General features: G+C 39.5%; 1 protein-coding gene across 2 annotated transcripts in view; it reads left to right on the forward strand.

Moving 5' to 3' along the window:
• MYOM2 (myomesin 2) overlaps window positions 1–17,737 on the forward strand; it is a 194,098-nt gene that overhangs the window by 75,212 nt on the left and 101,149 nt on the right. For both annotated transcript variants that reach the window (XM_066603582.1, XM_066603590.1), the window contains 8 exons: window positions 3,044–3,205; window positions 5,448–5,589; window positions 6,920–7,119; window positions 9,058–9,111; window positions 10,906–11,033; window positions 13,701–13,884; window positions 14,740–14,914; window positions 17,591–17,712. In XM_066603582.1, the coding sequence (XP_066459679.1) occupies window positions 3,044–3,205; window positions 5,448–5,589; window positions 6,920–7,119; window positions 9,058–9,111; window positions 10,906–11,033; window positions 13,701–13,884; window positions 14,740–14,914; window positions 17,591–17,712 (1,167 nt within the window). The remainder of the gene's footprint in view (window positions 1–3,043; window positions 3,206–5,447; window positions 5,590–6,919; window positions 7,120–9,057; window positions 9,112–10,905; window positions 11,034–13,700; window positions 13,885–14,739; window positions 14,915–17,590; window positions 17,713–17,737) is intronic.

Consider the following 17,737-nt stretch of genomic DNA (forward strand, 5'->3'; position numbering starts at 1 on the left):
CAAGTGTAAACATCTAAACTGTTAATTATAAGGAAAATGTTATGAGCTGATATGTTTTTACTAGTCTAAACATGTTCTCAACGTTGTCGTTGCTATTAGTGACCCATTGTAATAAATTCTTTCTTCAATGGCCAGTCCTGGTCATCCAGTGATGAGCTTTTATGGACTAAGGACCAAGGACCATGACTGAGTCTATTCCAATTACTCTACATTCAGTTTGCTTCACATATAATACTGGAGCTACCTGTGTTTCTTGCAGCATTACATACATCCATCCAATCATTATGTTTCCCTCATAATAATCTTCGCAATATTTGCAATGTAAATATACCGAACTTTATATACAGTTACAAGAAAAATAAGTAAATGGAATTATTTGGATTTCTGCATTGACTACTAATAAAATATGGTCTGATTGTTATCTGCGTCTAGAGATGAGCGAGTATACTCGCTAAGGCTAATTACTCGAGCGAGTAGTGCCTTAGCCGAGTATCCTCCCGCTCGTCTCTAAAGATTCGGGGGCCGGCGAGGGGCGGGGAGCGGCGGGGGAGAGCGGGGAGGAACAGAGGGGAGATCTCTCTCTCCCTCTCTCCCCCCCGCTCCCCCCTGCTCACCGCCGCAACTCACCTGTCACCCGCGGCGGCACCCGAATCTTTACAGACAAGCGGGAGGATACTCGGCTAAGGCACTACTCGCTCGAGTAGTTAGCCTTAGCGAGTATACTCGCTCATCTCTATCTGCGTCCCAATTATAGACAAAAGACAATCAAACTAAACTAATAACACAAAAACAGTTAGATCATTCATGTCTTTTATTAAGCACATTGAGTAAATGTCCATAGTGCATGAAAAAAAGAAAAATCTGTGTAAATGTTTTGTCCAAGAGCAAATTGGCAAAATGTGTTTCTATTAAGGAGATGAGATTGGAACTGTAAGCTTCACAGGTGTTTTTCCTATTAAATAAAGGTACACAAAGTCTGGTTACTGATAAATCTATTTTAAGAAAATTGGCTGGTGGAAACCATAATTCAATGCAAAGCACTCAGAAGATGTGTTATAGGCATACATAGCTGGAAAAGGCTATAAAAGCATTGCTAAAAACCTGGGAGCACATCAGCCCATGGTTAGTAAAAGTATTTATGGAGGGAAAAAAAATCATTACTATCACTAGGAACAGACATCCTATTAAAGAGAACTTGTCACATGTCCTATGTCTGTTTTATTAAATAATTGCATTCTTCATAAAATAACAGTAATGGTTGGAAGTAAGGTTTGTGTTTTGGAATTGCCAAGTGTCAAAACCGATTTGACTTAGGGTTAGATCCAAGGGCGTTACCTGGAGTTCCCTGGCTTTCCTTCTTTAGCCCCACCAATCAGGATCTGGTCTTTGCTGTAGTAGATTCCAGATCATTACCCCAGAAATAGTTTTGGTAAGAGGTAGCCGACGCAACTTGATCAGGTTTCCTGTAATGCGGTACCAGAAGGTTTTGAGAGACATATGATCATTGAACAGAGCTGAAGTCAGGACAGACAGTAGATAAAGTAAATAGGATCAATAAACAAACCGAGATCAAGTTCAGGAGAGATGTCGGGTAAGTTGAGTGAACCAATCAGAGATCAAATCAGGAGAGCAGAGCACTATAACAGCTTTGCACACTTGGAGATTAATTGCTCAGGCACTTTCTAGTGGTGGAGGTTGCTTTAAATAGCTAGAGGCTTGTCTGCATTGGCTAAGGACAGAATAGCTGGGTACATGTGCGAGTCCTTTAAGAGGTAGGATGGAAACTGAGATGAGATGTGGATCACAACCAACAGCTGGGGCAGATAGGGTATGCATTTAGTTGTAACCAGTGGCTATAACACTAAGCGAGAGGTCTGATCTTAACCTTATCAACATACTGTGATTGACCTGAAGAGGGCTATGCATGCAAGGCATTCCAGAAATATTGATGAGCAGGAACATATTTGCAGGAAGAAATGATCCAAAATTCCTCCTCAACGTTGTGCAAATCTTATTTGCTGCTATAGGAGATGATTACTATTGAAGAGGGATCTAAACATTATTAATTTCAAGGGTTCACGTAATTTTCTCTCACATTGTGGATGTGTGCTCAATAGAGATGAGCGAGCCTACTCGCTAAGGACAATTGCTCGATCGAGCATTGTCCTTAGCGAGTATCTCCCCGCTCAGAAGAAAAGGTTCGGCTGCCGGCGCGGGTGACAGGTGAGTTGCGGCCATGAGCAGGGGGCAGCGGGGGAGAGAGAGGGAGAGAGAGATCTCCCCTTGGTTCCTCCCTGCTCTCCCCCCGCCGCTGCCCGCCCGTCGCCGGCAGCCGAATCTTTGCTCCAGAGCGGGTAGGTACTTGCTAAGGGCAATGCTCGATCGAGCAATTGCCCTTAACGAGTATGCTTGCTCGTCTCTAGTGCTCAATAAAAGTTATGAATGGTACAACTGTTTATGTATTATCAGTTTAGTTAGATAATCTATAATTGTTATATTTTTTTAGTAATCAATGCAGAAATCCAGGTGATTTTAAGCAGTTCTCTTACTTTTTCTTGCAACTGTATCTTTTACACTTATCCTACTAGTATATATTGCATTGCAGGGTTGGCATGATCCAGGCTTGGGCCATTTGGATTGTGATGCCTGACAAACAATATCGGAAATACAAGAGGAGTCCTAATTCTTTTGATTTTAAAGTTACATTATAACTTCATTTGCATGACAGTTTAGCAAGGGGAATACCACCCACAGGTCCCCATGTGACCAGGACTTTATCCACTGTGCATTACATTCCTTACACTGAATCATCAGTCAAAATCTATTGATCACTGGGAGTATTAATAGAATAGATGGGAAATAACGTTTCTCCATCATTGTGTGTAGGAGTAGAGATGATGTATTTGGTCTGTAAGAATGATCCAGCCAGGGCTGATTGCGTTCTTGTCATGTGATACGTTTCCCTTTTCATACTTCATTCTAGGCATTAGCACACACTATGAGAATGGCTCTTAACTTGTTTACAATTGGATTTCCTTTTCAGATGCCCCAATAAAAGAATCCAAGTGGCACCAGCTGCATTTTGGAGAGGGACGTGCTACCCTGACATTGACACATTTGAATAAGGATGATGAAGGATTGTATACTCTAAGAATGGTCACCAGAGCAGGAGTCAATCAGCATAGTGGATTTCTGTTTGTCGCTGGTATTTGTCTGATTCTGTGATACTTTTATATGTATATATAACCCATTCCTGAAATAGTAATTTTTAAGTATGCTTTTTTACAAATACACCATTAAACAGATTCACAATACTTTACAAGTACATTTTCATAAATCTTAAACTTTCTTGTAATATTTAATATTCAGGTTAGTAAAACTTTTACTTTTTTCTAACAATTACATTGGGTACTTAGTTCAATGCACTCTATAGCTAGTAATATGGACCAACAAACATACATGACCCAAAGAATAGGATTTTAGGAAACACATAGACGGACATTTGACCGCTTCTCCATTCATTCTCTGTCCATTGGAGCATTGGTCATGAGGTAACTGAATTTAATATTATTGAGGCTGTATTTACATGGGCGAGTGCTATATAGGTCCTAGAAGGTCGGACTTATGTCGCATTCATTTACCTTACATGCGATTTTCAAGCATGTGAGATGCATTTTGTGTGAAAAATGTGCAATTCGCATCATATTTGCTTGTGTTCTTCATGCGGATGAAAAGATTGCAAGTGGTTCCTATGGCTAAAATATAAAACAAAAAGGCATTGCACTTTCATGCAAATCACATGACATGTGAGTATGATGCAATTTTTTATGCACCCATAGGAAATAACGGGCAATTCTTGAGGACAGATTCTCAATCCAAGAGAAAAATCTCCGCCTCCTCTCTGGCCCTCGCCACTGTTTGCAAGGGGAGGGCGGCACGGAGGTGAAGCTAAGTTCCACCCGCCCCCTTCTATTACAAATAGTGTCAAGGGGTGGAGAGGGGCTGGAGAGAGGGGGCAGGAGCTCAGTGCACTGCTCCAGGCCCGCCTCCTCCCCCTGCAGAGAGGGACAGCGTATATCAGCCAGGCGTGAAAACCCGGTCAATATATGGACGTCTGAATAAGCCCTTCATGCGCCCTTCCTCGGGCTGGGAAGCTCACAGCCAATACCACATCTGTTTGTTAAATTAAAGTATTTAGACTCGCTCCTAATAAATGGCATGTCTTATCCATCCTGTAAAAGTACTGCATGGTGATAGGAAAAACTATGCAGACTATAGACATCACAAAGGATTCCTAGATTCCCTAATCTAAATACACAGGCAGACTTCCAGAGTGCAAATACTCTAAAGCACTTTTTATGTGGTCCGATAATCAGGCATGAATGTTTGTCCCAATGTTCATTTGCTGAAACATTAGCCTGTGTAAATGTGCTAACAAGAAAATGCTAGTTCATCAGCTGATTGTCTTACCTGATCATCTCCTATGTAAACGGGATGTGCAGCCAAGTAATAATAACTCTAAGGGAATGAAAAATCGTATTAACGACATACTACTCTACACCCTTGTAGACCAAAGCAATGAGTGCCGACCCACATGCTCATTGTTGGTCAGCACTTACTAGCACCAAGAAAAGAATTTCTGTCCATATAAAAGTACAACTACCATGAAGTCGTGTACAGCAGATATAGATCCAGCATTTATCTGTCCTAAGAGAGAAATAAAAAGGAAATATAAGGACAGACTAGATGGACCATTTGGTCTTTTTTATGCAGTCAATTTTCTTTGTTTCTATGGCTATTCCAAATTCACCATATAAGCACCATATTTGCCAATTTTGGATTGACTGGGCAGCAACAATACATTTTGGAGAGTGAATTACATCATGCGACTATGGAATAAAGTACTGGGTCTACCGTCTTAGGGCTCCTGGCCGCAGACATTTGCGTAAAACGCTGCGGATCTCCCTGCAGCATTTTACGGATTTTGTATCCTGAAGAGACCGCGTATGACTGCGTATGACACTGTGCATGCCCATGAACTCATGCAGACATACGCAGGGTGACTCTATTGTTTAAAAGATTCCCAACTCTGACACTGTTTTAGAGCGGTGATGGGCAGGAATACATCACCTATATGAAATGTGTTTCGCATAGTCAGTGCTCCATACTCTGCCTATACCAATGTCTAGGGCTCACGCTGCAATCTATTTCTCGATACACAGTGTCTACATTCACATGTACATGGCTCAACGAAAGTCTATTGGACCTTCATTGACTCCATTCACCGCGTATCACGCGGCAGTGCAACGCATGCGCAATACAAGGTGAAAACAGAGTAGTGGACATGAGCCCTTAATGGGATTTCTGCACTTTATCTATCACTTAAATGTTCATATTACATGGCCCTCTCCTTACTCTTCTTCTGACACTTAAATACTTAATTGCAGATGCAGCAGCTCTTATACTAGGGGCACCCGGTGCTCCAATGGATGTGGAATGCTGTGATGCCAACAAAGATTATGTGATTGTCACTTGGAAACCACCAAACACAGCTAGTGAAGCTCCAGTGATTGGATACTTTGTTGATAAGTAAGTATTTATACATAGGCATGTGCAGTAGTCTGCTCTGCTCATACCCTCCTACTGCATACCGCTACTGCTGCCAGTCAGCAGACATATCCAATTCATTCCAGGAAGGGGAGCAGCGCTAAAAAATTATTCTGTTATCACTTGTGCCAGATTTATCATATGGCTTCATTGTAGCAATTTCTTGCATGTGCTGCTTGACTTTTAGCACCACGGTACTCTGCAGTATATTGGCTTTACTTGTTGGAAGATTGTGGGGTCTGTTTTCCGCAGATATTTTGTTATTCTTCTATTACTCTATGCTCATACAATTACATAAAAACATATATACTTTTTATGGCTGTATGTGACATTATTCTGTTGTATCTCATATACTGCAATTACTTTCATGGTAACGTGAAACACTGTTGAATTTGCTTAAAGTTATACTTTTATTAATTTTTTTAAAATTTACTGTTTTTTTTTAAATAACTCCCTTTAGGCCCAATGTCCACGGGCAAATTTGATTTGCAAAATTAGGGAGGTGGAGACAAGGTTGGATGATGGGGTTGCAGATTTTTTTCCACACGGATGATCCTCAGCGAATCCGCATACATCTGTGTGGAAAACCATTGCATCCGTGACCCCTCGCAAGCATTTAAAATAGTTTCCGCATGCCATCCACTGCGGAAATCCACATGCGGAATCTGATCCGCCCGTGGACATGAGGCCATGGGCCAGTCTCACACAACGGAATTTGAATAGCAGATTCCACAATCGGTGTTCGCGTGGACCTTCCATTGTAAAACGCGGGCATTGAAAGACATGCATTTTCGAATTTTCCTTCACACTCATAGATAAGAATTGCGTATACTGCGAGTGGAAGAAAAATCGCCTCATGCTCTATTTTACCACAGTATCTCCACGGCCAGTCTCCATTGATGTCAATAGAGGTGTTCGAACCATAGCCCATATGCAATTAACATTATGTATGGGCTGCGAGTACCCTCATCATCGCCAAGCAATAGCACAGGAAATACAAACAAACCAAAAAACCTATATTGCGTATGAGCGGCTGCGTGCCTCTACGGTCATATGCAATAAAGTAAAATGCCGTATGCAAGGTCACCGGCTGTGCTCACAGACGGAATCCAACCCGCTCGTGTGATCTCGGCCTTATCCTTGCATTGCTGTACTTTATACTGAGTGAAAGATAAAGCAAGCACAATGTTGGTTGCAATTTGGGGACGCAAAGTAGCACCATATGTCCATTTCTTTATTGTGGTTACCATGAGTTTGACCCCAAACATTATTCACATTTCTAACACTATTTTTTTATTATTTTTCCTGCTAGATGTGAAGTTGGAACTGAAAACTGGATCCAGTGCAATGATTCTCCTGTGAAAATCTGTAAATATCCAGTGACTGGGCTGTTTGAAGGACGTTCTTACCTTTTCCGTGTCCGGGCTGTTAACAAAGCTGGAATCAGTAGACCATCAAGGATTTCAGTTGCTGTTGCAGCTTTAGACCCCGCTGATCTGTCACGACTTCAAAGTAGGTGCACACATTCTCATCAAGTAGTTATGAATTAGTAGAGGTTTTTTTTTTGCATAATTGGTTTATTGGGTGTATTTATTGTAGAAGAGAATGAGCCAAGACTAAGGGCCCATTTACACCAGCAGATGATCGCTCAAGGATAGCTCAAATGACAGTTTGAGTGACAGCTTTGAGCGATCATTTTGCATAAACTATTAAATAGCTACTCAGTTACTTAAGAGCAATTAGGTGTGCAAATGAAGCCTTCACTGAAAGCAGTGCCCAATGCCCTAATGCTATCAGCACTCGCCGTGGAGAACTGCTTATAAGGCAGAACAATGATTTTTAGTTTGGACTGAATTTAACGATCAGCTAGCAGTGCACGAAAAGTGCACGATGGCCACACGTTTAGAGCGATTTTTTAGCAATCAGCTAGTGTAAAAGGGCTCGTTCACATAAGTGTAAATATGCAACATATTATGCAGTAAATAGAGCTCATTCATTTCAATGTGCTTATTCATTGCTGAGGATTTTTCTGTGACTTTTGCACCATATTAGCCCATTGAAATCAATGGGCATACGGAAATACGCTAGAAGCTGGCATATACACTATGCATTTACGCATGAAATCAATGGGATTTTGTGCGTTTTTTTAACGCGTAAAAACACTGCCAATAAACAGAACGCAGTGAGATAGGGTATTTTGGCCTTTGACTATGCTGCGGATTAACCAAAATGCACAATACGCTCCTGTGAACAAGTTCTAAAGCAGAAGGTTGTGCATGCAATTGATTTAATTCCAAGAAAGTGACTCACATGTCCATTAAGGGCAACGAATATAAAACATTGATTTCAATGGGTTCGTTCTCACGGTTCTTCTCTGCGTGCATTTCGCTCGCATGAAAAAAACGCAACATGCTCTATTTTGGTGCACAGGAAATTGTGCAGCCAACTGTGCGATTTTGTGAGGAAATTGATAATATTGGGGACTAGTTAGGCTGCACAGCCTTTTAAAGGTGTGTCCCACGCCGATGTGAACAGTGCCGGCAGTACAGAAAAGTACAGTAAAATGCGTCAATACATGCCTGTGATAGCACTCCCTTCACAGCACAAAAACATTGTGCTATTGCGAGTGTATCTTCGCCTACGCTCATCTGCAGGAGCCCTAAAAGAAACCGCTGGCATAAACAACCTTGTGGTGTCATAAACCTACATATTTGGATCCTATATGGATACCTTATATCTGCGAACAGCATACAAAATACCTGCTTTTATCGCATACACTTCTCCCTTTACATAATGTAGACTGAAGTTTCAAAAGTTAAGTTAGCAGTTTTTGCACTCCAGGGTTGTACTACAATTCTAGATGAAATGTCAGAGCAATTAATAGCTGCCGTCTATCTGGAGCAGTGAGATGCAGGTAGTTCTAATTATGGGTTATGAATTGATAACTATTGTAAATTTGTAAACCAATCTAGGTTATGATTAGATTCTGCCTTCTTAACACCTTTGCATATTTATGTGCTGAAATCCTTGTGCCATAGTGAACATTTAATCAATACACTGCTTTATGACCACTTACTGCAGAAAGATGAAACATATATTGAAGATAGCTCCCGCAAGACTAAGATATAAAAACAGATGTCAGAGTATATTCCGCCACAATAGAACATAAAAAAGCCTTGTTATACCTTTGTGTCAGTAAATCAAAGGGTTATAAGTAAAGGCAAGAATACAGAAAGCTTTTCTCATATGCAGCTAAAATGCAATTTAAAGCCCGGCATTTAGCTAAATCATCCTCACCGCCGTGTCCTTGTTTTAACAAAAGAAAGACAACACAAGATAAAAACGTAAGCCTAAAAAAGGTTTAATACACAGTCAACACATTATAGACCTCAGGAATATTAGGAAACAATGCAGCTGTGTAATGGGATGTAAATGATTCTGTCTTTACAGCAATCCATCTGGATGGAGGACGAGATATTGTCATCTGTCAGGATGACCTGGAAGGTATTTTACATTCAGTGATCTGACATGTTCACTTTTCTTTTTTATGAAATGGTCTTCAACAGCAGGCAGTAATTTTTTAAATGCATTAAAGGTGAAGTCTGGTCAAAATGACGTATCCTTCCTTAACTTTATTAAAACCTGTTAAAAAAGATGCTTTGTTTGGGGGTCACCTCTATTACCGAGGAGCTGTTTAAAGGGCGGCTACAGACTGCCAATGTCCATGGAAATCAGTGGATGAGTATTGATTTCATATAAGCCTAATTTAAGTCCTCTTTTTCCTTAAAGTGACACGATGGGAAATACCCCAGTCGTCAGTTAATGTTGGGTGGGTCTCAAAGAAGTTTAGTGAATCCTGCACTGAGCAGGGGGTTGGACCCGATGACCCTGGAGGTCCCTTCCAGCTCTACCATTCTATGATTCTAAGTATCAATTATAGTTGGGTTTGGGATAAACTTACAAATCTCTTTACCCTGGCCACACTTTGTGAGATGTGTCGTAGACACATATAACGGGGTAGACATTTTTATCAAGTGTGATCGGGAAAGGAAGCCAACTTCAAAGGACCAAGGAAATACCTGCCCACTGAGGCGTGCACAGTACGTGTTCCAACCACGGAACAACTTTTGTACTTGAGAATGATCAAGCATACAGATGGTAGGACTTTAATATATAGATGGCTTTTTAATCATATGGAATAAAGTTTGGAATTTTTAGTCTATTGTCTGCATGCTGGATCAAGGCCAAACATTTGTCACCCTCAGACTTTGCTCACTGTATGCCTGAGCTTTCTATTTTCTATGAGAAATAGTCACAAGCAGGATTTCTGAGATTACAGTGAGTACTTCTTTCATAATTGTTTGCATCGTAGTCGAATCACCATCTAAGGGCATTTAAGTGCAGATGGTCTTAATCGGAAACACGCTATTGGAAGATGCACCAAATTACAAGGCGTAGTGTTGAATTATAATTTTGGCTAGCTTTTGATGGAAATTTTATGGGCTGCATGTTGCCCTACCCCTACGTATAAGCTTTAAATAGGCAAGGGGAGTCTAAAAAAAATGTAAAATAGGCAGTGCAAATATGTGTGATTTTTTTTTTCTAACAGAAAATTGGTGGAGATCATTTAACCCTTTCCAATCCAATTTCTATCCTGGTTTTCCTAGGGGCTTACTCTTTTTCTGTCATTATACAATGGTGCTATATGCTGGCTAAAGGCAGTATTGCATGAGTTGACACATTGGATAGGCTCCGACAGCAGAGAGGCTGGCAATATACAGTAAGAGAACCCCGGCGGACGTCTTCCAACATTGGAGCTGTACAGCCTTAAATCATAATGTCTTCAGAGGTCAGACAGTGGATTGGAAAGGGTTAACAACTTAGTGTCAATTCTAGTCTGTCTTATTACAGTATTAAAGTTTAAACGCAGCGGCACAAAAACCCCTTAAGACTCTCAAAAGTAGAAAATTAGAAATATAAATAATGTCTATCAGAAGCATCATTCTATGTATTTTTAACATTTCCCTATTTTAAATGCAGAGTCCTATTCAGCAATTTTATAATATGTCATTGATGTTATTAGCAAAATATATTTCAGGTCCCTCCAGGATTTTTTTTTCTTTTTCATTAACAAACATGTGAAAAACCTCAAGAGAGGGAAGTTGGGAACAAAAAAGCTTGAAATATTCTGACACAAATAAGCTCTAATGTTAACGTTGAATAAAAGTTGAATTAACAGCACATTTTGATAGAGAGCAAGTATTAAATATGTTCTTTCTAACTATGACTCTCATTTAGGGGATGTGAAAATTCCTGGATCACCCACTAATGTCCAGGCACTGGAAACCAGTAAAACATATGTTGTTCTCAGCTGGGATCCACCTGTTCCCCGTGGCAGAGATCCACTGGTTTATTACATTGAGAAGGTAAATGATTGCATGAAAATAGAGAATAACTCCATCACATCGTATAATTTTAGAGATGTTTTACTGTTGCTAACAATCTCTTAATGATGGGAAATCTATTAGCTTTGATGCTTGATGAAAGGCAGATTGAAACACAAGACTTCTGTGGGAGTTCTTGCTGGGTTAACTGGTAGGAATGTGATAATTATTGCAAATATAGACAAGGACAGAAGGAATTGCTGCTTGTGGGACTTCAGTCTGGCTGTTTGTTTCTAGGACTTCAACTATCTCGCAGGCTAACTACATTTTTTTCATACCATACAGCGAGTATGGCTCACAATTAGTCATTGTATTTTATTTACAGCACATAGCACTTTTTATTTAACCTTGAGTGTTAGGCTGGGTTCACACGAGATGGAAATTTCGCAGTAATCTCGCGGAATCTCCACAGCAGGACCTCCGCAGCAGAACTGGCTGCTTCTGTGAGATTTCTGCAACGGAAAGGCTGCTTCAAAACCTGCGCCATTTAGCACGGGTTTTGAAGTGGCTTTTCAGCCTGTATTCCACTGTGGAAATCTCTCCCCATAGAGAGAAGAGAGTCTGCAGCGGAAACGGCACCAAAATTGACATGTTGCAGATTTGAATTCTGCGCCGCATGTTCAGTAAATCTTGTTCACTTTGCTGCTTAGTCCCAGTTTTAAAAAATGCAGCGGAATTTCTGCGCTGAGTTTCCGCATGGACATTCTGTGACAATGCCGCCGTGTGAACTAAGCCTTAGAGCTCATGCCCCCAGCCGCTGTGGGTCTCCCACAGCACTTTACACATTTTGCAGCCATATGCTTTGCCGGCAGAGACTGTGTATGGCTGCATATGGCACTGCACATGCTCGCATATCACACGGATATGCGCTGTGTGTCTCTTTTTTTTTTATTCCCCACTCTGTTCAAAGGGCGTTGAGTATAAAAATACTGTCTGTTTGCAATGTATTGTGTCGGGACAGCGTATCATACACAGCCCATACAAATGTGTAGAACTCATGCTGTGTAGGTACACAGGGAAATAGAGCATGCTGCGATTTAATTCTTTTGTGTATCGATATGCAGTGTCCACACGCCGGTGTGCATGGATCAATGAAAGTCCATGGAATTTAATTGACTACATTCACCACATATCACGTGTCCGTGCAACGCCCACGTAAGACACAGTGAGAACAGAATTGTGTACATCAGTATTTTCCATGCAGTAGCCACTACAGGGGAAATGTATTGCCTGTTGGAACTGATCACCAGGGTTTATAGAAGCTATACCCAAAACGATCAACTGATCGCTTAAAAGTCAGCTAAAATGAGAAGTACATTTAGAATGCAGGAGAAACTCATTCTAATAACGGCAAAGTTCAAAATACTTAATTACGAAATGTTTCTGCTTAATTTATTGCAATTATGTTGTCTCTAATATCAGCCATGATTCTAAATATCATACTTCCTCTATGATATGATAGAAAATAATGATAAGATATCTGGTTTAGGAATATAAAAAGTATAAAAATGCAAGTCTTAAGTTAAAGAATGAAATCAAATGGAATTGAATATGATACCATAGAACCAGCACTATCAATGGGATCTAACAATGTACTGATATTGTGTAAGGCTGGAATATGACATTTCTCCTAGCTATTTCTTAGTGTCCTAGGTAAATATTAGCTTATCTCTGGATACACCGAACTAACAGGGAAAGGGATACTTATAGCAGTGGTAAATTAAGATGATATCATTAGTATTCTACTGGGATCTAGGTCAGAAATGCTATCTTTTCTCCTTAGGGAGAGCACCTAGACGGTAAGTGAGGAGACTCAAAAGGCCATTCATGCTACTCTGGGTAATATGCAAATAAGGGAGAGGGAATAAATCCTCCACAGTGCCATCTATTGCCAGCTACTGGGATCTATTCGCCCACCAAAGGACATGATCCTGAGGACTTTGTTCTGGCTATGCAGTGTGCATGTTTACTGAGGATCCTTATGCACTCCACTGACAGCTTCATATGGGATTGTGCTCCTATGCGTCCGCACTTCATGTGGCTTTGTGGCAAAGTTTAATTACAGTATGATGTCAGAATTTGGACTCTTGGTAGGATCATCTAGTTCTATGTATTATCATAGCAAGACAGAGACATTGATGCTAGGGCTACACAGCAAATTTTGGCTGCAAGGTTGGAGGTTGAATTCTTTGTGATCTGTGGGTTGCAGTTGCTGCCATTCATGACTCTCAACATGATGCCATGGACCTCAATGAGAGTGTGAGGTCACAGGTCTGCACAGCCATCATTGGTCACACAACCCCTGTTGCGGCTAAAAGTCACCATGTAGACCTAGTCTGAACTGAGCAAAAAGAGGCATAGTTAATAATGCTGACTATATACAGATTCTTATCCTATACAAATTATTTTTATTCATCTTTCAATATGTTCAGCATTGGGTTTGAATTGCAGTTAGTAACGGCCAATATCTCATGATGAATATACAATATTAAGGAAGTAAAGGAAAAAGTACCCACTGCAAAGAACTTTCATGGCAGTGAACATGTATTTATTATTAAGCCTTAATCGTCTAACGGCTAAAGGAAATAGGTTCAATAAACTTGTACCTTAAATCTGACCTGAGTTTAATCTGTTCTTACATTTTTATAGACAATGGTTGGCAGTGGGAGCTGGCAGAGAATCAACTCTGATATCCCAGTACGATCACCACGCTATGCAGTATTTGATTTAGTGGAAGGAAAATCCTACAATTTTAGAGTTATTGCTGTCAACAAACATGGTGTCAGTGAGGCTTCTGAAGTAACCCCACCAATACAAGCACAGGAACGTCTAGGTAAAAATACTTACTTAAGTATATATATATTTTTTTACTAATAAAAAACAGATAATTAAACATAGTCCATTTTTAGGATAATTTTATTGTTTAATTGTAGATTTTTTATTCTACTTTCCATACACGAATATGGGGGCTGCCATCCTTCCTGAGCTGCAGTTAAAAGCATTTAGATATTTTCTTTACATCAGGGCTCATGGACAAAAGACAGAAACTGACCGATTGACCTTTGTGGGAGAGTGAGGCATGGCCAGTGACATGTGCAGAGGTCATTGTGCAGGGGGGTAGAGGAGGTAATCTGTAACCTTCACCTATTGCAAATGGTGGAAAATGTCTTATCTATTATCTTTCATTGTAATCCTGCCTGTGATGTTAATGAGATAACTACTGAAAAGTGATCTCTACAGAACAGGAAGTATCACACTATTATTAGGCTTAGAGGTCAGTGTAAAAACTGCAATATTTTAGGATTTTATGTTCAAACAGATAAATAAAAAACAAATCACTGAAAATATGTAAAAAGTGTATACACATATACACTTAGAGATGTAACAGAAGGGAGATTGCCATTTGGCAAACATATAGTGATGTCATGATGTTTTAGTTCTTTTTTACACTATGTATGTAAACCTATTGCATAATTGTATTCCAGACAGTTATCATTATGCACCAATGAAAGACGATTTAAATAAAAAAACAGCTGTGCTACAATTGCATGTAAATATACAAATTAGATGAAATTTAACATGTATACATAACAGGGCTTCACTGCTCTTATGTCTTGATTTATATGTTGGTTTTGTTATGTGCTCTTGTTTACTTACTCCAGATTTATATGCTTGTCTTTTTTTAAAGCTGTGCCATCTGCTCCTGGTCGTATATTGGCAACTAGAAACACAAGAACATCAGTTCTCGTACAGTTTGATAAACCTAAGGTAGAAGAAGAATTAATTGGATACTATATAGACTCATCTGTGGTAGGCTCTAATCATTGGGACCACTGCAATCACAAACCCATTAAATATAACAGGTAGGCTGCTTATATGGCAATTTCATTGAAAGTAAAAATCTGTAAAACAAACATCGCGGTTACATTTTTGTTTTTCATTCTCATATTAAGTTTATCCGAGTTCATATCTTTCATTGAAACGTGGATATTAACCAAAAAGTTGATTTCCCTCTAAATCTAAGCTCTATAGGAGCCTTATATCATACAAAAGAGATCAGTAAAATAGCTGTAAAGATGTAAGGCTGGGGAATGTGATGTTCTCTTGTAGCTAAATGCTGTTCAGCTGCTAACTGTCAATGATGTGGATGGCAGGGTGTATACAGCCCCATGGAGTTTCCTACCAAGGAAGTTAGACCCTTGACTTGGTAACATACAATCAACTAGTTCAATTAATTTTTACTACAGAACCCTTTAGTGTGATGTTACCAAACTGGTAGCACTCAAAATAGCTATTTAAGATGAATATTGAATTATTTTACAAAAGGCGAAGCCATATAAATGGTAGACATTGCTTCATAAATGGACACCTATGGTCAGGGGCTATCTCACTTATAAGATTAGAGAACACCTACCTATAATGCTCCGCTTGTACTGCTGTCAATTTTTCAGTTCTTGATGGATCAACAATAGACCTATAAATGGAAGCCTAATGGATCCCAAAGGATCATATTGACTTTAATGGGATCTGGCTGCCCTCCTTACCGTAATTGCTATGTAGCTTTGGAATTGTCTACCTCAAGAACTAGTCACAGCCATTGAAGGCTTAGATTATTATTTCTCAGCCCAAAATGACATGAAAGCTTGTGGAGATGTATAGAATTCTTGTTTGAATGTTGTTCTAGTCTGATCATCAGTTGGAAGCAGAAAGGAAATTTCTCCATTTCAGGGCAGATTGGTTCATGCATTATGCTCTTACTTTACCATCCTCTGGATCGATAAAGTGAAACAAGTATCTAATGTTACCATACTCCTCTTCATATACATCCTTACCCATTCCCTGGTTGAACCTGATGGTCAGATGTCTTTTTTCAGTCATACCATTAGTTATATTTTTCTAACAATGCAGAGTAATGTAGCAGACTTTGCTATTCTGATAATAATCAACTGCAACAGAACATCAAAGAATACAACTTAATTGATGCCACAAGTATCACACTGGAGGGACAGAGAGCTTTTTTTTGTTTGTTATTCCATAAAATGCAGGCAAAAGTGCATATGGAAGCAAAAGACAGCAAACAGCAGTATAAACCAGTAACTTATTCTAGGAGTATGTTCACACTGACATTCTGATGCTTGTACGGCATTTATGTAAAAATGACAGAAAGATATTTTACTATGATTTTTACAAGAAGCTTAACTAAAAATGCTGCAAAAATGTATCACTTCTAAATGTACCTCAATAACGCAATGATGCAATATTAGAATCTTATGGATAAAGTAGGTTTACTTACATAAATGAATACACTATCCTAACTAAAGTAATTGGATACTTCTGCAAGAATCAGACTAAGCTTTTATTTACTATGTTAAAAGTTAGTGGGGCCTCCTTTGGCTCCAATGCCATGAGATACTTTTTGTGGCATACTTTCTACTAACTCCTGATATGCTTCAGCTGGTATTTCCCTCCATTCATCCTGCAAATGTTTGGTGAGTTCTTTCAAATGGATGGACACTGTTAAAATTTCCTGACCGACATTACAGTTTGTGTCAAAGCTGTTCAGTATTCATATCAGGAAGCTGGGTAGACCAGTCCCGTTGTGGAACATCCATACCCTCAACTCAATGTAAAACAGCATTGGATTTGTGACAAGGCACATTGTCTTGTTGAAAGTATTGCTGACTATTCCCAGAGTATTGCTGGATTATTGGAAGCACATTATTGTCTAGATTGTTAAAGCATGCCTCTGTATTCATGGTTCTTACTACTATAACCACTGGACTGGGACCATGGCACAACGCAACCTCCGCCGTACTTGGGAAAAAGACATTCTGTCACATGAAAGTATGCCCATCTTGTATGAACATGGAATACTGTGATTCATCACTGCATAGAATATTCTTCTATTGCTCAACAGTCCAATGGCGATCATCCATGTACCTTTGTAGATGCGCCTATGCAGGATGAATGGAGGAGAAATACCAACTGAATTGTATCAGACATTAGTACAAAGTATGCCATAGAGAGTATCTGATGTCAATAGGGCCAAAGGAGCCCCACTAAATATTAACATATGCAAATCAATATTACTTTTGATTCTTGCTTAGGTGTCCAATTTCTTTTGGTTCGTGTAATTAACTTCCAAGAGAATATAGATGCAATGCAGCTCTGTCTTATTGTAAGTATTTGGCAGTGTGGGGTAATTGGCACTTAAGACGTTGGTGGGTTCAGCATTAGCTTTTCCGCTGACACCCAGGACTTCTAGTTATGATTCTGACTATTTGCTTGAATTTTATTTTGATTATTTTGGATTTAAGTTCTTTGACAAGAAATGTAAAATTAGCTCTGTCTTTCAGGCTCCTGACACAAATAGTACTGTCTCACACGCAGCCTTTCTGAAGTTATTTGAAAAATTAGCTGTATTTAAACTATACCTTTTAATAAAATATTCTCGAAGCTCAATCTTCAATGAAGCAGTTACTTAAAGAGATGAGAAGTTCAATGAGCTTGTGATAATATTACCCAATTCCTTTCCTCAGATTCGTAGTTCATGGTCTAACAACTGGAGAACAATATATTTTCCGTGTGAAGGCTGTTAATGCTGTCGGCGTCAGTGAAAATTCTCAAGAATCTGAGGCCATAACTGTTAAAGCCGCTCTAAGTAAGTATCCGATAATAAATGGATT

The sequence above is a fragment of the Eleutherodactylus coqui genome, chromosome 1, assembly GCF_035609145.1.
Source record: "Eleutherodactylus coqui strain aEleCoq1 chromosome 1, aEleCoq1.hap1, whole genome shotgun sequence".
NCBI lineage: Eukaryota > Metazoa > Chordata > Amphibia > Anura > Eleutherodactylidae > Eleutherodactylus > Eleutherodactylus coqui.